General features: G+C 43.8%; 1 protein-coding gene across 1 annotated transcript in view; it reads right to left on the reverse strand.

The window, feature by feature from the left end:
- SFI1 (SFI1 centrin binding protein) overlaps nucleotides 1-19,303 on the reverse strand; it is a 40,685-nt gene extending 21,382 nt beyond the window's left edge. The window contains exons 1-13 of the mRNA XM_075276529.1: nucleotides 19,238-19,303; nucleotides 18,957-19,112; nucleotides 16,008-16,079; nucleotides 14,457-14,567; nucleotides 13,097-13,191; nucleotides 11,710-11,827; nucleotides 11,505-11,607; nucleotides 5,609-5,765; nucleotides 3,914-4,075; nucleotides 3,064-3,134; nucleotides 2,889-2,981; nucleotides 293-390; nucleotides 115-181 (exon numbers count right to left, since the gene is read on the reverse strand). Coding sequence (XP_075132630.1) covers nucleotides 115-181; nucleotides 293-390; nucleotides 2,889-2,981; nucleotides 3,064-3,134; nucleotides 3,914-4,075; nucleotides 5,609-5,765; nucleotides 11,505-11,607; nucleotides 11,710-11,827; nucleotides 13,097-13,191; nucleotides 14,457-14,567; nucleotides 16,008-16,079; nucleotides 18,957-19,112; nucleotides 19,238-19,260 — 1,326 coding nt within the window. The 5' untranslated portion in view covers nucleotides 19,261-19,303. The remainder of the gene's footprint in view (nucleotides 1-114; nucleotides 182-292; nucleotides 391-2,888; nucleotides 2,982-3,063; nucleotides 3,135-3,913; nucleotides 4,076-5,608; nucleotides 5,766-11,504; nucleotides 11,608-11,709; nucleotides 11,828-13,096; nucleotides 13,192-14,456; nucleotides 14,568-16,007; nucleotides 16,080-18,956; nucleotides 19,113-19,237) is intronic.
- Between the last annotated feature and the right edge of the window lie 503 nt (nucleotides 19,304-19,806).

Here is a 19,806-nt window from a genome sequence, read left to right on the forward strand (position 1 = left end):
GAAAACGTTAAAAAGGCTAGTTCAGTTTAACATGAAATGCAGACAAAAATTACTGCTATGTTAAACATTTGCACATATAAACACTATCCAAAACTGAAAACAGTCTACATGTACCTTTTTCATCTTACAATGTTGTTTGTATTGTATCCAGAAACTGAAACACTTCTCCAACAGCACTGACCTGAAACAGAATTATATACTTAAGTTGCAATGGGAAAATGTATTAAACCTCCTATCTAACTGGTTGTTATGGGTTTCTTTGCTTCATTTTTGTAAATCTTTATCTGGGCACCTGTAATGAGAATGTGCTGCCTTTGTAAGAGACAAAAGTCTGCCTTCCTCTTTCTGCTCCATGCGATTATGCCAAGTAGTCCAAAACCTGCAGAGCAACTACAAAGAAACAGACAATAAGTTAACAAGTCAACAAACTTAAAGGGGTTTTCTAGACATTCAAAAGTTAGTGTGAATTAGCTGCAAACAAGATAAAAATAAAAGGCCTATACTCACCTCACTAACTGTTCTGATGGTGCCCCATTGTGTTCACTTCCTGTTCCTGTCTTGACATAGCAGGAAATGGTCTGAAAATGCTCAATCACCCAAGCATTTTGTCCACTGGGGCAGGATTTGTACTACACTTGAGAAAGGGCTCCAATGCCTGGCACGCATCGTGCCAAATAAAGTTGTCTTCTGAATTTCCAATTGGGTGAGCGCTGGTTTACTGCCTATCCTCCGTAAGGCTGGTCCCTTCTTCCATTTGTTCTGAGGTCCCTGTGACGGTTATCAGCAGCTGCCCTCCAGTACCAAATTGGTTTCTTGGTTATCACGTTCACTGGTTGTTGTGTTACACACAACCAAATCAGGTGAGTGGACACCTGTTCTGTCTTCCTACCATTTTCCTATATATTAAGGGTATCACGCAAGGAACGGCTCTCTGCCGTGTGATTTTTCATTTCTGTCATTTCTGTTTGTTCTGGAAGAAGGGAAGGGCCACAACCTCTCAACAGAGGCAGATTCAGCACTCCATGACTGAAAACCAAATGGTAAGGTGGTTGGCCACCGCATTGGCAGCGCAGCAACCTGCTTCCAGAGAGGCTTTCCACAGATACTAGGAAGCATTCAGAAAGCTGATTGTCCTGGAGGGAGGCTCCAGAGGAGAGGCCCTGCTGAACCTGTTTAACCCAAAAGATGCAGGCCTAGCTGACCCAAAATGCAGTAAAGAAAGAGCACAGGGAGGGGTCCAGCCGCTACAAAAGAGCCCTTAGAAAGGGAGTCCACCCTCTTGTCTGAAAGATTGCTGATGGAAGCAGAGTAGTAGCCTCAGGTAGTTGGCGGGATCCACTGCGGGAGGCTCTAACCACTTGGGAGAACTACTGAACTGGAAAAGGAAACAGTACGTCCGACTTCCTAGTGGAAGGCAAGGGACGGTCCAGTGGATGCCATTGTGTCTTCAAGATATGGTCAAACGCACTGTGAGAGGGGAACAAAAGTGGAGGGTGGCAATTGTGGCGAAAGGAAATGCCATCCTGGGATGCCGGTTCAGGTTCCTCTGAGATATGGATAGCATCTCTGACCGCACAGATGAGCTCCGGCATAGCAGCAGCTATGGATGTACCTTGCCAAGGCTCCAAGTAGGAGTCAGAGGTGTCCCTAGGAGAGCAGACTGGACAGGGGGAAGAGAAGGTTCCACCTGTCAGAATTGAGCCGTGAGCTGTAGCCCTATACGGTGAATGCATAGATGAAGAGAAGAAGGACAATGACCTGTAAGAGGAGTCTCTGGTCCTTATGTGAGGTTAGATCCTGGAGAGAGAGCGAGGAGAGTGCTCAGGGAGTTTCCTGGAAGACACCGGTAGGGTGAAAATCTGGGAGAGCAGCCATTCCAGGGGTTTTCACCATGGTCCTGGGCAACACTTGAGATGAAATCAGAGTGAACAGATGGCTCAGGCTGGCAACATGGCAACTTTTTACAGTGAGAGCACCGGGAGGGGCAAAGGGGCGGTTTGGCTCTGAATCGATGACATGGAGGAAAAGGTCTTAAAAGAAAGGAAGGGGCCCTGAAGGAAAGGAACGGTAACCAAAGGAGGTAACCTACTGGACCACTGGAGAGAGTCCCACTGGCGAATGCTGCAGGGAAGGCTGCACAGAAAGGATCCCCATGTACTGGCCGAACCAAAGACCATCTGGAAAGAAGAATACCGGTTATGAATTTGCTTGAAGAATTAAGGATCAAGAAAAAAAAGCAAGAAAAACTTCCTGATTGTGGAGAAGAGAAAAAAGGTTACTTCCACCAGGGATTCCCATTGACTGGGCAGGGGGAGAGAAATGGAACGTACTCACAGGCCAATAGGAAAGCCTGGGAGAGACCAGAAACCCCAGGAAGAAGGCAGGCCTAGTTGGTGGGGAAGGAGAGGGGGGAATTCAGGGGCAATACCTACCTTACCCTCAGTCTTCGATGACCTTGCACATGGTAGTGGCGTCACCGGTATTCTGGTCATGGAAACGGCAGTGGGGACTGGGTGACTGGTGGGGCGCTATAAAGCACTGCAGAAGAGTGTGACTAGTGTGGTGTACACACTGAAGGCCCCCCCCCCATCCTTCCTTGCACCTGAAAGAAAAAGAAAAATAATAATGATGCAAGACAGAAGACCTGATTCAGGTCTTGTCTGCCTCCTACAGACACTTGGCAAATAGTGTCTGTGGAGAGGATATAGCCCAAAGGTGGAGCCGACATCTTTTGTTATTCCTAGAGTCAACCTCCTAGAGACTAGGTCTATACTCATGGTGCCGTGTCCCCAAAATGAAATATGTGAGAAATAGATAGTAATGTATTACATTGCACTAGTTATTAATACAGTGTGTAGAAGTTAAGTAACAGAAAAATCTTTACTCACTGAAGAGTGGTACTGCTGGACCGCCTGCAGCTTTCTTTGCCGTCTAGACAGTGCAAGACAGACATTTTTCTTAAAAGCATGGCAGCCGGACTTCTGCAAAATGGAAATCCTTAAAGTATTAAAATCTCAATTTGAATACGTTTAATAAGCACATGACATTACAAGCCAGTACTACCATGAGATGGAATCTGTAATGATCCTGAGCCAATTTATGTAAATTGGCATCTTCTGATCTAATCTGCATGTCTGTAAGCAAATTAAGGAAACTTTTGGTAAAAGCCAACATAAAACTAATGAGAAAGGTAGATCATGAAAAGAGTTTTAGTCATTTTTGCTGAAGTCTGTGTTGCCATAATTTGCACCAGATTTATCACATATCTTACAATGTTTGAGAAATTTGGCACATCTTTGAGTCTACCTTTCTACACCACACACTGCTAGACTGAAGTTGCACATTTTTATGACTTCTTAAAAAGTCACAATTGACAAATCTGGCATACATTAGGGCTTAACTTTGCTCATTTTCTACCCACTTTTCAAATAAGCCCAAAAAGTTGCAAAAATTTATTGTGGTACTTTTTGATGCAGAATACCGGATTTCAGGCAGGGCTTGATATATTTCCCTTAATGAATATGTGGATAGGTATTTAGGATAATTAAAAGAAAAGATTTTTTTTTTCAACTTTCTTAAACTTGTTATGCTTTAAAATAAGGCAAATGTGCCATATATTTGATTATACAAGTAACAAGTCTTAGATTTGCCAATTGACTTTAAAACATGTATGCAGTCTGAACAAACTTTTTGTGAAGGAGAGCACAGCAGGGAATTGGAAAGTGTCAAGTGTGATTCCCTGCACATAACCTAGTATGTGACAGAAATGGTACCACAATGAAACAGAAGATATAGCTATGTGGATGACGTCTCACGGTACAATATTCCACTATAAGCAAAGAATTGTGAAAAAGCACTGAAATGCCTGATCACATAAGAAACTGAACAAATTAATTTTATGCAGCCAGGATACAGTGCCTCCAATGGTTAAACACTCTACGAAGAATAAAATGACGTGACAACGATTCATAGCATTCCTCTTTTGCTTGCATTCTCCTCTTGGTCTCCAGTTGATCAAACCAGAATGTGAAATACCTCTGAGTGAGATGTTCACGATACAGGCACAAGGCCACTGCTGCAAAACGAGAACAGAAATCACAAACCTAGAACGGGATTATATACATTATACAGTTATAATATTATATAAATACTCTAACAAAAAATATGATTTTTATTACTACAATATTAGAGCAAAATGAAAAGTTTATTGTGGAAAACTGTACAAATGTTTGGAGGCTTTAGTATCCTGTTGGGCTACCTCGAGCCCGAGTGTAAGGCTGGGTTCACACTAGCGTAGGTGTCTGACAGCTAGTGTCCATAGCTAATGTCCGTGCAAGATTTTAGCAACAAACACTAGCTGTGTCCGTTTATAATTTCCCTTAATTTAAATGGGATATTGTCCGTGTGTGTCCTTAAGTGTACGTTTACAACCATGTCCGATTTTTCAAGCAGACAGAAAAATCCTGCATGTAAGATTTTTCTATCTCAGTGATACTTTTTACATGAATCAATATACAAACCACAATATAAACCTAAGATAAATTTAAAAAACTGACTAAATGATACTTATCATCTATCCACAGGATTGGGAAAGGTGATAAGTCACTGGAAGTGCAACCGCTGTGACTCCCAGCAACCATAATAACAGGGTCTCACAAGCGCTCTTTTACAACAAAGTCTTATGGGATGGAATAGAGCAGAGGCTGAGCACATGCACTAACACTTTATTTACATAAGGCACTTTCATACGCCTTTTCTAATCACTAGGGTTCTTAGGAATTGAAATATGGTCCAAATAGATAAAATGTTCTAGCATCAACCAGAAAAGATCCACATATGTGAAAACAAGTATAATATAACTTTTATTAGCACATCAATAAAAAAAAAGATTACCAAAAGTAAACTTAGTCCATGACGTGTTACGCGTTTCAGGACCACTCACCCCTTCCTCATTCTTAGGAATTGAACCCCAGCAAACAGACACTTATCTATTTTATGGTGTCCAAAATAAGAACATTCTTTTGGCTCCTGTTGTGTGAACAGAGTCACAAGGATTCAAACTTTCAAGAATAAGAAGGGAAATGGGGGCACTCACCAAGGCTGAAAATTTTTAGAAAAACAAGTCCTTTATTTAGAAGAATCGTAAAAACATCGGGAGAAGTAGATGACAGCTGGACAATAAGAATAGGCAGCAGCCGTTTCGAGCTCCTAGCACTTTCTCAAGCCATCTGCAGTACATCCCCATTTCCCTTCTTGTTCTTGAAAGTTTGAATACATGTTTCTTCTGGGAGTAGAACACCATCATTTATAAGGCTGAGCCAGGTACGGCTCCAAATCCATGTACGGATGCCTCTTCATACATGCTGTGAAATACTCATAACTGGACATTTTGCTATAGTATCAGTAGTGCCACTACACTTTTTTCTTCTACATTGAGCCATAAGGATATTGCACAGTGTGTACAGAGCCTAAACAACTGAAAGTTGTCAGTCAGTGGTTATCCAAAGTTGTCATCTAGCCCTAGCCTAATGCTCATCAGAAAGGTTTGCCTCACGATATTTCCAGCAGAATAAAGTAACGTAACTAAACCAGTAACAGCAAATCTTACCATGCTGCTGCTTCTTCTGCTGACGATAATGCAAGTAAAGCTGCCAAGCTCGTAATGCCGCCTGCAGCTTAGAGCATCGATGATGTCTAACTGCATTCTCTTCTTTCAGCTTCTCTTCCTCAGTGACAAGATATAACTCTTTCCATTGTAGCCAAGCCTTCAAGAGAAATAGAAGTGCCGTGATTGCCAAGGTTGAGAAACATACAAGTAAATTAGTTTTAAAAGAAGGTAGGATATATGTACATAATATTAAAAAGAGCAGCAAAAATGGAACTGTAGGGAATTTTCTTGCTTTTAACCCTTAGGAGACGCAGACATTTTTCATTTTTGTGTTATCGTTTTTTTACTATCTACATTCCAAAAACCATAACTTTTTCTATTTTTATGTAGTCTCATGAGGGCTTGATTTTTGCGTGACAACTTGTAATTCAAAATGGTACTATTTATTATTTTGTACAATGTACCAGGAAATGGGGGAAAAAAAAAATTCAGAATGAGGTGAAATTGAGGGAAAAAATGCAGTACCGCCGTTTTCGGATTTTCTATATATTTTTTTTTTTTACGGCTTCAACTCTGCAGTAAAAAAAAGTTACCTTAGCTTTATTCTGCAGGTCAGTCGATCACAGGGATGCCAAATTTATATATTTTTTTTCATGTTTTAATGAAAAACTTGAAATTTTCTTTTTAATTTTTGAGAAAAAAAAATAATTCTTTGAATCCCCATAGTCTGACATCTGTAGTTTTTTTTTTGTTTTATATTTCGGCATACGAACCTGTGTAAGGTGTCTTTTTTTGTGGGACAATATGTACCGTATTTTGCGGACTATAAGGCGCACCGGACTATAAGGCGCATTGCCCATGAGCGCCTTATAGTCCTGCCTAGGTCCATATATAAGGCGCAACGGACTATAAGGCGCACCGAACTATAAGGCGCAGCGCTGTCCGGTGCGCCTTATATGTGATGGAAAGCGGCGGCACGCCGATTTTGCCGGCGGCCGCTTAACCCCCCACGTGCCAGCCGCTTCTATTCATTTCAATGGCACGCTTCCATTGAAATGAATGGAAGCGCTCAGCACGCAAGGAGTTAAAGGGATTCTACCATTAAAAAGTTCTGTCCTCTTGACCACGTCGGAATAGCCTTAAAGGCTATTCGTCTCCTACCTTTACCAGCGCCACCTTCTTCCCGAGCTGCGTCCGCCCCTTCTGTGTTGTCTTCTTTGGGCCTCATGGATGACGCATGCGCAGTCGGCTCTAACAGGCTCTCGCAGCCAGAGCCGACTGCGCATGCGTCATCCATGAGGCCCATAGAAGACAACACAGAAGGGGCGGACGCAGCTCGGGAAGAAGGCGGCGGCTGGCTATGGCAACAGGTAAGAGACGAATAACCTTTAAGGCTATTCCGACGTGGTCTAAGGAAAGAATTTATTTTAATGGTAGAATCGTTTGAAGCGGCAGGCAGACTTTGCCGGCGGCTGTCGCTTCCATACATTGCAATGGGAGCGCACTATTCAAATAGTATTCGCGCATCTCTAACTTCAATTGTAAGAAGTTACAATTGAAGTTAGAGATGAACGAATACTATTTGAATAGCGCGCTCCCATTGCAATGTATGGAAGCGGCAGGCAGACTTTGCCGGCGGCCGCCGCTTAACTCCTTGTGTGCCGCCGCTTCCATATATAAGGCGCACCGGACTATAAGGCGCACTTACGATTTCTGAGGAAATCGTAGGATTTTATGTGCGCCTTATAGTCCGGAAAATACGGTAGTTTTATTCATACTGTGTTGGGGAATGTATGATGTTTTGCTCACTTTTTTATTTCATTTTTTTAGGAAGGTAATTTGGCAAAAAAAGACCAAATCAGCCATTTTGATTTTTTTTCTTGCTACAGCGTTTACCATATGGGACAAATGTTTTTCTATTTTAATACTTTGGGATGCCTAATATGTTTATTTTTATGTATTTATTTGTGATCTAGGGAAGGAGGATATTTAAACTTTTAGGATTTTATTTTTAAAAACTTTTTTTTTTTTTTTTTATCCTTCCCCCCCTTTTCCCACAGGGGGTTGGACCTGTGCCATAGAAATCTACCGGTAATTTAGAGAAAGAAATGTAAAATAATAAAAAAATCTGAAAACCTGCTATCAGGTTGTGTCTGCCTTATATGGACACTTGGCTAAAACTGATTATACTTAAACGGGTTTTATTAAAGATTTTTCAACAAAATAAAAAACGAACAAAAAGAAATAAGTCGAGCAACAATGAAGGTGCATATAAACCAGCGAGCTGGGAAGCCAAAAAGACCCCCCTCCGCATAAACCAAAAACAGCCCAACAGGAAAAAGAAAAGGGAATAAGAAGTGGACAAGAAACAATCAAACAAACACAAGACAAAGACGAAGAAACCACAAATAAGACGCAGGGAAAAAGGAAAAAAGGGAGAGGAAGACAGACGGCCATGTTACACTCATGCGAAGGCAGTAGAGAAGGCAGACGATTCCTGGAACATAACCCAGGGACGCCAACGAAGTTCAAACTTGGAATAAGCGGGAGAGTCTTCCGCCACCAAGGTCTCCATCCGCTGAATAAGAAGGAACTCCTGGAGGAACTCGAGCAGCGAGGGAGGGGTATGGCTGCGCGAGTGTCTTGGAATAACAGCCCTGGCGGCCGTGAGAAAGTGCCCCAGTAGGTCCTTCTTAATCTCCGACAGCTTGCCAGGGATGACCGACAGGAGTGCCAGCTGAGGAGAAACAGCCACCGAGCGCCCACTGACACTGGAATACAAAGAAAACACCGCGTCCCAGAAGGGGCGCAGAACGTAACAATCCCACCAAATGTGCAGCATAGTACCCCTAGCGGAGCCACAGCGCCAACATAAGTCCGAAACAGCAGGAAAAATCCTATGAAGGAGCACTGGACACCTATACCACCGGGACAGAATCTTATAATTTCTCTCCTGAGCGCTACACGGGAGGGCCATCTTGTGAGAAAGCAAGAAGGACCTGTCCCAATCCGCAGATGACAGACTCACAGGAAGGTCGGCATTCCAGGCGGCGACGTAGGGGGGGGGGGGTCTGAAAGGAGAATATCATACAAGAGCGAAAGAGCACGAGGAGGAGGAGTCCGTCGCCCAAAATAGGATTCCAGAGCTAGGGACGGAGAAGAGAGGCGAGAGGTGAGCGAGAACTGCTTCAGAAAGGACTGAAGTTGGGCGTACTCCAACCACGAGAGGCGCAGGGTAGGGTGAGAGCTACAGAGCTGGGCAAAAGGAAGGAGCGGAGAACCACCCACCACCTCCTGAAGACGAGTACAATCCGCTCTGTCCCAACAGAGGAACCGATCAACGGAACAGCCAGGGGGGAACATCGGGTTGTCGAAGAGGGGAGTCAAAGGGCCCGGGACACGGGCCAAGCGGCCAGAGGAGCAAACCAGATCCCACACTTTCAGGAAATGCGACGGGAGAACGTAAAGGCCAGGGGATTTGGGACGGAAGTGCGGTGGAATCCATGGCCAAGAAGATAGTGAGGACGATATCAGATCGAATTCGATGGAAACCCACTGCTTATCATGGCGACGGAATTGCCAATCAAACAGACGAAGCAAAACCGAGGCGCGATAGTAAAGGCGCACATCCGGAAGGCCAACGCCTCCCCTGTACTTACGCCGGACAAGCGTACGGAACCCAAGTCTGCTCCGAGAGGAGCCCCACACAAACCTCCCAAACAAGGACTGTACCCGAGCTAAGAAAGCGCGTGGAAGAGGGATGGGAAGGGCCTGGAATAAATACAGGAAACGGGGGAGGACATCCATCTTAAGGGCATGAATTCGGCTAAACCAAGAGGGGAGATGAGCGCCATAAGAGCGTAGGTCAGCAGCAATGGTATCCAAAAGTGGGAGATAATTAAGTTGGAACAAAGAGGCAGGATCAGGGGAAATGCGGATCCCCAAGTACTTGAAGGAGGAAGGTTGCCACCTAAAAGGAAAAGACTGCGCCAAGAAATCAGCCTCGGAAGGGGGAAGCGAGACATTAAGGGCCTCACTCTTAGACAAATTGACCTTAAAATTGCTAAGGGCACCAAAACGGGAAAATTCGCGTAAGACAGCCGGAAACGATACCCGCGGTTCGGAGACATACAGCAGCAGGTCGTCCGCATACAGCGCCGCCTTAACCATACGGGAACCTAATTGTATACCGTGGACATCAGGGCAACGGCGCAGCGCCACCGCCAGATGCTCCATCACCAAAGCAAAGAGCAACGGCGAGAGGGGGCAACCTTGGCGGGTACCGTTACGGACCGGGAAGGAATCCGAAATCACTCCGTTCGCCCGAACACGTGCCGACGCATTCCCATAAAGAGCCAAGATCTTGCCCAAAAATCCTGAGCCAACACCAATCTGTGCAAGGGTCTCCCGAAGAAAACCCCAATGGATGAGATCGAACGCCTTTTCGGCATCAATCGAAAGCAAACAAAGAGGAACCTTAGTGGAGCGGGCTACAGAGATGGCTAGAACAGTTTTGCAAACATTATCACGCGCCTCCCGACCCGGGATAAAGCCGACCTGATCACTATGAACCAAAGCGGGCATGAAGGGAGAAAAGCGATTCGCCAACAATTTCGCATACAATTTCACATCAATATTAATTAAGGAGATAGGCCGGTAACTCCCCGGACACACAGAATCCTTACCAGGCTTAGGAATCACAGTGATCAGAGCCGACAGGGATTGCGTAGAAAACGGCGACGACTCCCCCACACTATTAAACACCCGTGCCAAGTCCGGGGAAAGCAGAGAGCCGAAGCATTTATAAAAACGAGCAGTGAACCCGTCTGGGCCCGGCGCCTTACCCGCAGGCGTCACCTGAATCGCCGCGGCGACTTCTTCCGACGAGAATGGCGTCTCAAGGGCTTCCGCATCATCGCTAGAAAGGGAGGGGAGAGCAGTCTCCGTAACATAACGACGGATCTTATCCCGGAGCGCCGAAGGATCCAGGTCTGCATAATGACCGCGAATATCATACAGGTTGGAGTAAAACGAGCGGAATTCCGCAGCGATGTCAGTAGGATTATGGACTATACCACCCGAACCCGTACGCAAGCGCGGAACATACGCGGGGGAGTCACGCGGATGGAGACGCCGAGCCAGCGAACGACCACATTTATCAGCAAACTCATAATAATGTTTTTTAACGCGATCCCTGAAACGCAGATATTTCCCGTCCAAAAGGGTACGGAGTTCCTCCCGAACATTAATAAGCTCAGTGAAGGTCGTACGGGAGCCAGTCTGTTTATGGGACATCTCCAGATCGTGGATCCGCCCCAAAAGGGCAGCAACCCCAACGGCTCTCTCCCTCTTGAGACGAGCGCCATGCTGAATAAGGACCCCCCTCACTACACACTTCATAGCCTCCCATTGCATAGGGAGGGAAGTGGAGTCAAGGGTATGATCAAGCCAGAAGTTCCGGATAGCCTTCCCGACAGCCTCCCTACAAGAGATGTCCTTCAATAAGCCCTAGTTTAAGCGCCAATTAAATGGACGACGCGACAGACCAGGGATATCCAAGGACAAATGAACAGGGGCATGGTCCGACCAGAGGACCGAGTCGATACGGACCGCCGGGGACCAGGACAGGGCATGGTGGCTGGTCAGGAAGAAGTCAATGCGACTGTAAGGGCTAAAACTGATTAACTTCCTTCTGTGGAGAGGGTATAGCCCACTTGGGCGGAGCCAACACTTTATTATACTCCTAGTGTACAGGCCTATACCTATAGTACTGACATCGCCCAATGATATTAACAGGGAAATAAAAAGTAAAAAATTCACAGCACAATGACACACATCACGTTCAATTAGTAATACTCATTGCTTCATATGTAATACATGGCTCTGCCATACTTACCCTCATCTGCAGACTAGAAGCCCAATGATTTAAAGCAAGCATTTCCATCTGCTCAATTCTTTGCTTCTGTTGTATCCGTTTCACCCAAGTGTGCCAAGTATTACTGAAAAAGTTTTACAAATGTGTACGTTGGATAGCTTGTAGACTGTGCAGAAGTTAGAAACAAAGTACCGGTATGTAAGATTTTGATTAAGTATCTTCTTACCATGTGAGCCTGTATTCTCTGAACTCCAGAGCTTCAGCTAGCATATGATTTTTTGCTCTGCGGATGTGGATATATATCGTCCAGTGATGAAATGCAAGGCACAAGATACGTTTTTGAGCTGTAAAAGAAATATGAAAGTTAGAAAGTTAATGCAAAAATAAAACAGATTAACTGGCTCAGCTGACTACAGGTTATCTGCAAATATACTTTAGGGCATATTTATTAAAACTGTCCAAGAGCAAAACCGTCTTGGTTCCCAATATTCTGTTCATGAAAGAAAAAAAAGATTTGTGATTGTTTGCTATGGGCATCTAGCAGTTTTTCATTTAGACGGCTTAATATCTCTGCCATATTGAATTTAAAAAAATTAGAAATGAAGTAGAAAATTTTCAAAATGACAAAATACAGATATACTGCAATGCAACTATTAATATCAAAAGGAAAAAGAGAGGCAAAACAGGGTTTGTAGTAAAGCTGTAATCAAGTGCCAACTCCCTGGCATGCAGAATACAAGCTGCTGTGATTACATCCAGGCGGTACCTGCATAGAAACCTATGAATGCATTTCACAACTACGATAAACTTCATATCCCCTTGTAAATAAAAGGTCTGTGTTATCATGATTGGATGCTCGTTTCTTGCTTTGTCAGAAGTAGGAATATTTGCTGCATGACCATATTTTTGCCAAAAGTGACAACTTTTACCCCGTTTGCCACAACACTTTTCTTAAAAGTGGACAGGGAAGTTGCAGGGCTTCATACTCAGACAAATGTACGGTAATATTTGCACAGAAAACTAGGGCAGAAAATAGCTAAAATCTACACCCTTTGGCAAAGACTCATTATTTCACGTATCCACAGAACTGATTGTAACTGATGCGTAAATTGCAGATATGTGAATAAGCCCTGACTTCTACAGCCAAGCAGTGCTGTAGAGAGGATCAATAGAAGCCAGTCATCTGGTGTAACCACTATTTGGTAAGGAAAATACAAGAGATGAAAAACAGGAGCCAAACAAACTGACAATATTATAGGGTTGACCGTTTATTGCAGCATAAAAGAAACAAAATGTAAATGAAGCCTTACATACTAACAGAATCAGGTAGTACACTTATCATGCTGCTCCCTGATTCTTACACTTAGAACAAGTAGACTTGTGTCATTTGACAGGACAAGATTTTGAGCTTTACCATAATACCAAGTAGAACAGAAGTCGTAATACTTCAGCATTTACACATACATCCTTGGTAATAAGAAGGTTAATGAGTCATTTTTCATGAGGCCAATTCACTTTGCCAAGGTAAGAGTGGCACTGTTTCTGGATGTTAGTAGCCATGTCTTTTTCCTGTCACTACTGATCTGGTCAAAAATAATTTGTGAAATACTTACCAAACTGTTCAGCAATATGAAACTTTTGATTAATTTGTTTCTGTGAGACGACAAAGCTCCTCCATGCCTTAAAGCACACCGTGTAGAGAGTATACCTAGAGGATTGACAAGTCATGACACTTTCATGCAGCTCTTTCAAGTTTCAATGGGGTTAAAACTATAACTAATAATTAAAACAAAGATTTTTATTATTTTAACAATACAAAGAAATATAATACTGGTATCAAGAAAAAACATAATGCTATAGTGTTACATAAGTTTTGACAAAGCCACCGTAGGAAATACGTGTAGGTCCACAGCTTGTGCCAGCTGATCACAGGAGATAGCAGTTGTCTTCCATTGTGGATTGCTTATCAGAAGGGCTATATCATATTGCAAACCTCTAACCTCAGGCACCAGTGATGCATCATCCTTATGGATGAATGAATGTACACAAACACATCCTGCCTGCAATCTGCATTCGGTTTGTACACTGGACGATCAAAAAGTTTTTAATGCAGAATACATAATTCATAACAAATTAATGATTAACTGAACATTTTACCTCAACCTAACACTTACATCCTCTATTATCAGAGTCTCCCACGCTCGTATACAAGATTTCTCCCGAGCTGCACCACTTCTCTGGAATGCTCTACCCCGGACAATCAGATTAACTCCCAATTTATACAACTTCAAGCGCAAACTAAAGACACATCTTTTCAGACAGGCCTATCACAACTCCTAATGTAAACCCTTTCATACCGTAACTAGAATCCCTAAAACAAACCCTTCTCTGTCCCTGCTCCCACATTACACCACACGATATGATGCCATTTAAGACTAACTTTATATGTCCAGGCACCATCTGCACGTTAAAGGACATGACTGGTGACGGCTCATACAGTTTTATGTTTGTGTAATGACAGTAACCTCTAATACAAAATTGTCTGGCCACATAAGCAATGCTACCTCTGATGCCGCCCCTACTACCTTTTGTGTCAACCCTTCTACCTATAGATTGTAAGCTCTTGCGAGCAAGGCCCTCAGTCCCATTGTGTGAAGTGACTATTTCTTTGTAATGTATCTTTTTGTCTGTACTTGAACCCTACAAATTGTACAGTGCTGTGGAATATGTTGGTGCTATATAAATAAAATATTATTATTGTTTACCTCAATTACAATTAATGAGCAATTAATTTAGAACGCCGCTCTTTTTATATGCTATGCTCCCTACTAATATGCTAAACCATGCCATTTTAGCGATTCACATACAAGCAACCCTGACTGGAACCAAACTCTTTATTAAGGCATGTTTTACATTTGTAGCTTACCGTAATATTGCATTTTGATACAGCCAGGGTCACTTCCATTTATTTACCTGTAATGGCATTCAGCTCGGACACTGAGCCTCCACTCCTTACACAATGTCCACCACTCCTCCTTCCACTGAGAAAAGCAGTAACGCAGTAGATGAAAAGAATAATGGCGTCTATGTTATACATGGGCAAGAAAAAAAAATTATTATTTTTTTATAGTTTAATAATGGAATTATTTAACCCATTTACACACATCACTTAATGGGCTAAACCCCTGTGCAGAAACCTGTTCATTTCTGCATTGAATATAACTTGCTTTTAACAATCACAAAGCACCACCAACCTGATCCTGTGACAAGGACCTATAGTAATAGGTTCATTGCTACTAAAATCCACTAAACACAGCGCTCACAGTGCAAAAGCGAATGTTTTACATATCCCAGATATGTGGCCAGGATATGTAGAGAAGACATTATCTGCCTCTTCTCTGCATGTCTCTGTATACAAATCACTGTTGAAAACTGGACTACTACAAATAAATATATACAATATGTGCCTTTGAAATCCAGGTGTTTTGTGTATACAGACTTTCAGATGGGTATGCAACACATGGAGGAATTTGCCACAGATTTTGCCCCCGAATCCGGAGCAGATTCCTTCTGAAATCCGCCTTCCATTGTTTTCAATGGGAGGCAGAGATTGCATCAGGACCTGGAAAAAAGAAGCGTCCTGCTCAATCTTGCTGCGAATTCCACAGCTGATTCAGCCGCGTGGTCCACGGCTCGGCACTCCCTACTGATTAGGATAATTCACCTGGGGATAATCAGGAGTGGGATGCCATGACAGAATGCTTATGCACTGTATTGGCATCCCATTGCAATTAGATGGCGGCAAAAATGCCAGAATTCCTCTTCATATTCCGCCATGTGAACATACCCTTACACAATTAAAGTGGAAACTCCACTGAACAAAAGCCAAAAAACATGCCTTTGAACTGTGTAAATATAATAGGAGTCTTAGGGTCCATTTAAAGAGGAATGTTCACGTCCTCTGACACCAGTAGTATTATATACCGCTAAAAAGCTGACAGTGGAAGTAACCGTTTTGGGTTTTCGTCCCTGATGCTTCCAGGGTACAATGTTTGTGTTTGCTTTTGTTTTTATGTACTTCTGTTTGTCTGAGATATCTAACAGAAGGGCGGGTGTTACAACTTAGTGTCATCACTGGTCAGAGGCGCTGACCAATGATGCTGAGCAGTAAGGCCCGCCCTCCTGATGGTGAAGGGCGATTGGTGCTGAAACTAACCGCACCGGCATATCCGGCATCCTAGCACATACCATCAAAGCTGATAGTGGGCACTGTCAGCTTTCTAACAGTATATAATGCTTCCGGTGCCAGGAAAAGAGAAAGTTCTTCCTTACCAGATGTGCCAAGAGCTTCATATTGTAATCATACATTGCAGATACAGTGTGAAAAGACCCTAGCAGAAGGGGGCTTACATTATCTTTGGGGGTGTTATCTTTGCTAAGCTGCCAGCAATAGAACATTTATATGAGCACATATTAATTTTTCTGGTGATAATGAGAGTATCACCAGATTATATTAAAATTTACCTTGCAATGGACGGAAGGATCCGTCCAAAAGTTTTTCTTATCCATAGATACAGAAACTTGCGGGCCAGGTGCCTGATGAGAAATATTTGTTTAGACACTTGGAACAAGTACACTTTATTTCAGAATAATATAGCTTTTCAAATTGACATTTTTGCAAAAATTACACATTGTACTAATTTACAGGACCGCAGCTTAAAGGGGTTACCTCACAAAGGACATTTATCATCCATCCACAGAACGGGTGATACATGTCTGATTGCAAGGGTCTCCATTGTTGGGACTCTCACCATCACTGCAGTCTCAAGCCCCTCAGTCATCCTCACAGTGAGAAATTTGATCTGAGTGGTGAAGTATACACCCGACCACTCCATTCATGTCTATGGGCAAGAGTACTGCTCTGGACGCCTGTTCTAGTAACTGGTGGGAGCCTTAAAAGGGGTTATCCAGCTTCCATAAATTATTGTAATAATACAGCCACAGCAGCACCAAATATGCACTTGTAGCAGATTTTACTGCATTTTTTTGGTCCAAAATCAGGAGTAGCTTAAAAAAGGAATGGAAAATATTAAGGTAGCTGAGACATTTCCCTTCTGTGAAATCCACTTCTGTCTTCAGCTCAAAAAAACCCCAAAATCTACAACAAAAAATGCTGCATTTCTATAACATGTGGCCTTAGCCTAAAGAAATTTTTTTCGGCCAATATGATTAGGCTTAATCTTTGTTCATTCTGTCTCATGGTTCCTGTTTATAACTAGAGATTGGGACACAATACAGGATCCTTTAAATGACAAACAATGCTGCCTGACAAGCTCCACTGATTTATTATGAGGTCCGGCAAATATCCCTAGGCTGTCTGTTTTTACATGCAGCCCTATTTTTCTGTAAAATCCGTTTAACGCCTTCAAAACAGATATGAACAGAGGCCCTCATGTAGCAGTACTAGAAGGTTGTGAGCCCAACAGCCAATTCTTACAATCAGCCTCTATCATTAGGTGATAGTTACATTACTTGTAAATGGCCAACCACTTAAAGGGGCTCTATCAGCAAAATCATGCTGATAGAGCGCCACATATGCATAAATAACCTTTAAAAAGGCTATTCAGGCACCGCTAAAGTTATATTAAACTACCCCCCGTTTTAAAATAAAACCCTAAAACAGAATGTGATAAACTTACCCATCGCGCACGGTGGGCGGGCATTCAGGGGTCCGTCGTCTTCTTCATCCACGCCTCCTCTTCCTCCAATGTCTTCGGGTCCAGTCTTCCTCCGGCGCTCGCGAACTGACATTGCTAAAAAAAAAAAATGGCCTGGGCGCATGCGCCGTAGCATGCTGCTTCTACTAAGGCTACTGTACATGTGCCCAGGCCATTTTTTTTTTTAAGCAATGTCAGTTCGCGAGCGCCGGAGGAAGACGGGACCCAAGGACATCGCAGGAAGAGGAGGCGTGGATGAAGAAAACGGCGGACCCCTGAATGCCCGCCCACCGAGCACGATGGGTAAGTTTATCACATTCTGTTTTAGGGTTTTATTTTAAAACGGGGGGTAGTTTAATATAACATTTACGGTGCCTGAATAGCCTTTTTAAAGGCTATTCACGCGTACGTGGGGCTCTATCAGCATGATTTTGCTGATAGAGCCTCTTTAAAAGGGGCTGTCCAGACAAAAAATGGACACACAAATTATTGTGCCTATCTGCATAAAAAAAGCTGTTACTTAGGAAACCCGCGGACCCCATTGACTGTAACGTGGCGTGGTTTCCACACGAAAAATGTGGAGAGAAAATTGCTGCTTGCAGGATTTTTCTCTCCGCATATTTCATGTGGAGAGGGGAAAGGAATGGCCCGAACGCAAATGTGAACCAGGCCTGAAGTTTCTTCCTGAGGCCGCTAGTTGGCCACAGTGGTCATGTGACTGCTGAGGACAATCAGCGGAAAAGATCTGGGACATCACACCCCTACCACTGACCGAAGTCGCAGTAAACACATGAATGAAATAAATCATGGATAGATCTAATACCAAAACTCTAATGCGCATCACACATTGCAAAGGGCTCATTCATACGGGTCACGCGGGTGTGGATTTTGGCGCTGAATCCTTGTCATAATCCGCCCCCTCACAATAGAGGTCTATGTAGACCGGTAGCGTTCTTTTTTTTCCCGTGAGCGGTTTGTTCCCACTAGCAGGAAAAAAGAAGCGAGCTGCCCTTTCTTCAAATGGATTCCGCGGCCGATTCAGCCCCAGCATCCACCTTGCGGCAGCACCCTCCGGGCTAGGCCCATTCGTTTGGGTCTACTCCGGAGCGGGAAGCCGCAACTGTTGGAAGTCGCGACAGACATGGCAGGGACATTTTGGCCATATTCTGACGCGGCTTCCCGCATCAGAATCAGGATCAAGATACGCCATACGGTGGGGCGTGAACGGGGCCTTATGGATCAAATAGACAAAAACACAGCGGCCACTGTATTATCACATATTTGGTCCATTGGTAATATTCTCCAAATAGAGATCTACACCACTTAAGGACTGGCCTGAATTTCTCTGGAACATTGGCAGAAAATTGGTGTGCGATACACTAAATATGTTGGGATAAGGTGTCCTCAGCCTGTTCCAGCCACTGCTGCATAATGGGATGTGTTGCATCTTTGGTGCAAGAAATGGCCTTGGGCGAAAGATGCGTCACATTCTCAGTCACTTACATCAGAAAACAGGTAGAGATGTATAAATGACCCCCCACCCCCAATGGGCGCGCACAGAACAAATCTGTCATTGACTTAAAGCTTCCTTATTTCTCTGCAGATTTGCTTCTGCATGATCTAACCAGCAATGTATGCAACGTATATATAGCCATATAGGGGGTGCAGGGTCCACTTCTATGTAGGGCAGAGAGCCCCATAGGGCACAGAGACAGGTATGCCCAGTGAGAATTAACCCCTTATGTGGATAGCCCACCTGATGCGCAGTTCCTTCAGTCTGCCGCCCCGGTTCCAGGTGTAGTTCACTCGGTAGGGTCCTGGACGGCTGCTCTTGGCTGACCTCGTGTTTCCAGGGGCTCTAGGGGTCACAGCTGGAGCTCTGGCAGGTAGTCTGGCAGTGACAGCTCTATGACTGGAAGAAACAACCATTGTCGTATATCATGAAACCCTCACACACATTTGTGGCACTTGGAGTAACAAGTGTGCCCACAATAACCTGCACCACAGGCCCACACACACACACAGCAGGGCATATACCCGTCTCTGTGCGGACGCTCCATCTCTCAGCTCCAGTTCCGGCTCCTCCGAGCACTCCGATATCCGCGCTAGACTTCCCGCTCGTTGTCTTGGCCACTGGACGCCTGAACTCCAAGAAAGCAGTGTAGCGCCATCTGCCGACAATGCGTGAAAGCGCAGGCGAGGGAGAAGGCTGAATGGAATATTATATTATTATTAATAATAATAATAATAATAATTATTATTATTATTATTATTATTATGCTTACTTGCATAGCGTCATCATATTCCGCAGCTCTTTGCAGAATGGAATAGGACAGTAGTATGGAGTGTGAGGGAAGGCAATAACCAGCGTCTGAGGAAGCGCCGTGTGCTGGAGTTTATTGGTCAATATGACATCTCCTTCATTGTAGACTGGGCAAAGGCAGATCAGATTAGGTTGTTTCTCTTTTCATCTTAAGAAAACATATCGTCCGATATTGTTGTGTATGTGTTCTGGTTCTCCATACGCCGCATATGTACAATCCTCACTTCCTGCAGCGGCCACTAGGTGGAGCTCACAGTTTAGATATTTCCACAGCTCCCTTTGA

This window comes from Leptodactylus fuscus, chromosome 1, assembly GCF_031893055.1.
Source record: "Leptodactylus fuscus isolate aLepFus1 chromosome 1, aLepFus1.hap2, whole genome shotgun sequence".
In the NCBI taxonomy this organism is placed as follows: Eukaryota; Metazoa; Chordata; class Amphibia; order Anura; family Leptodactylidae; genus Leptodactylus; species Leptodactylus fuscus.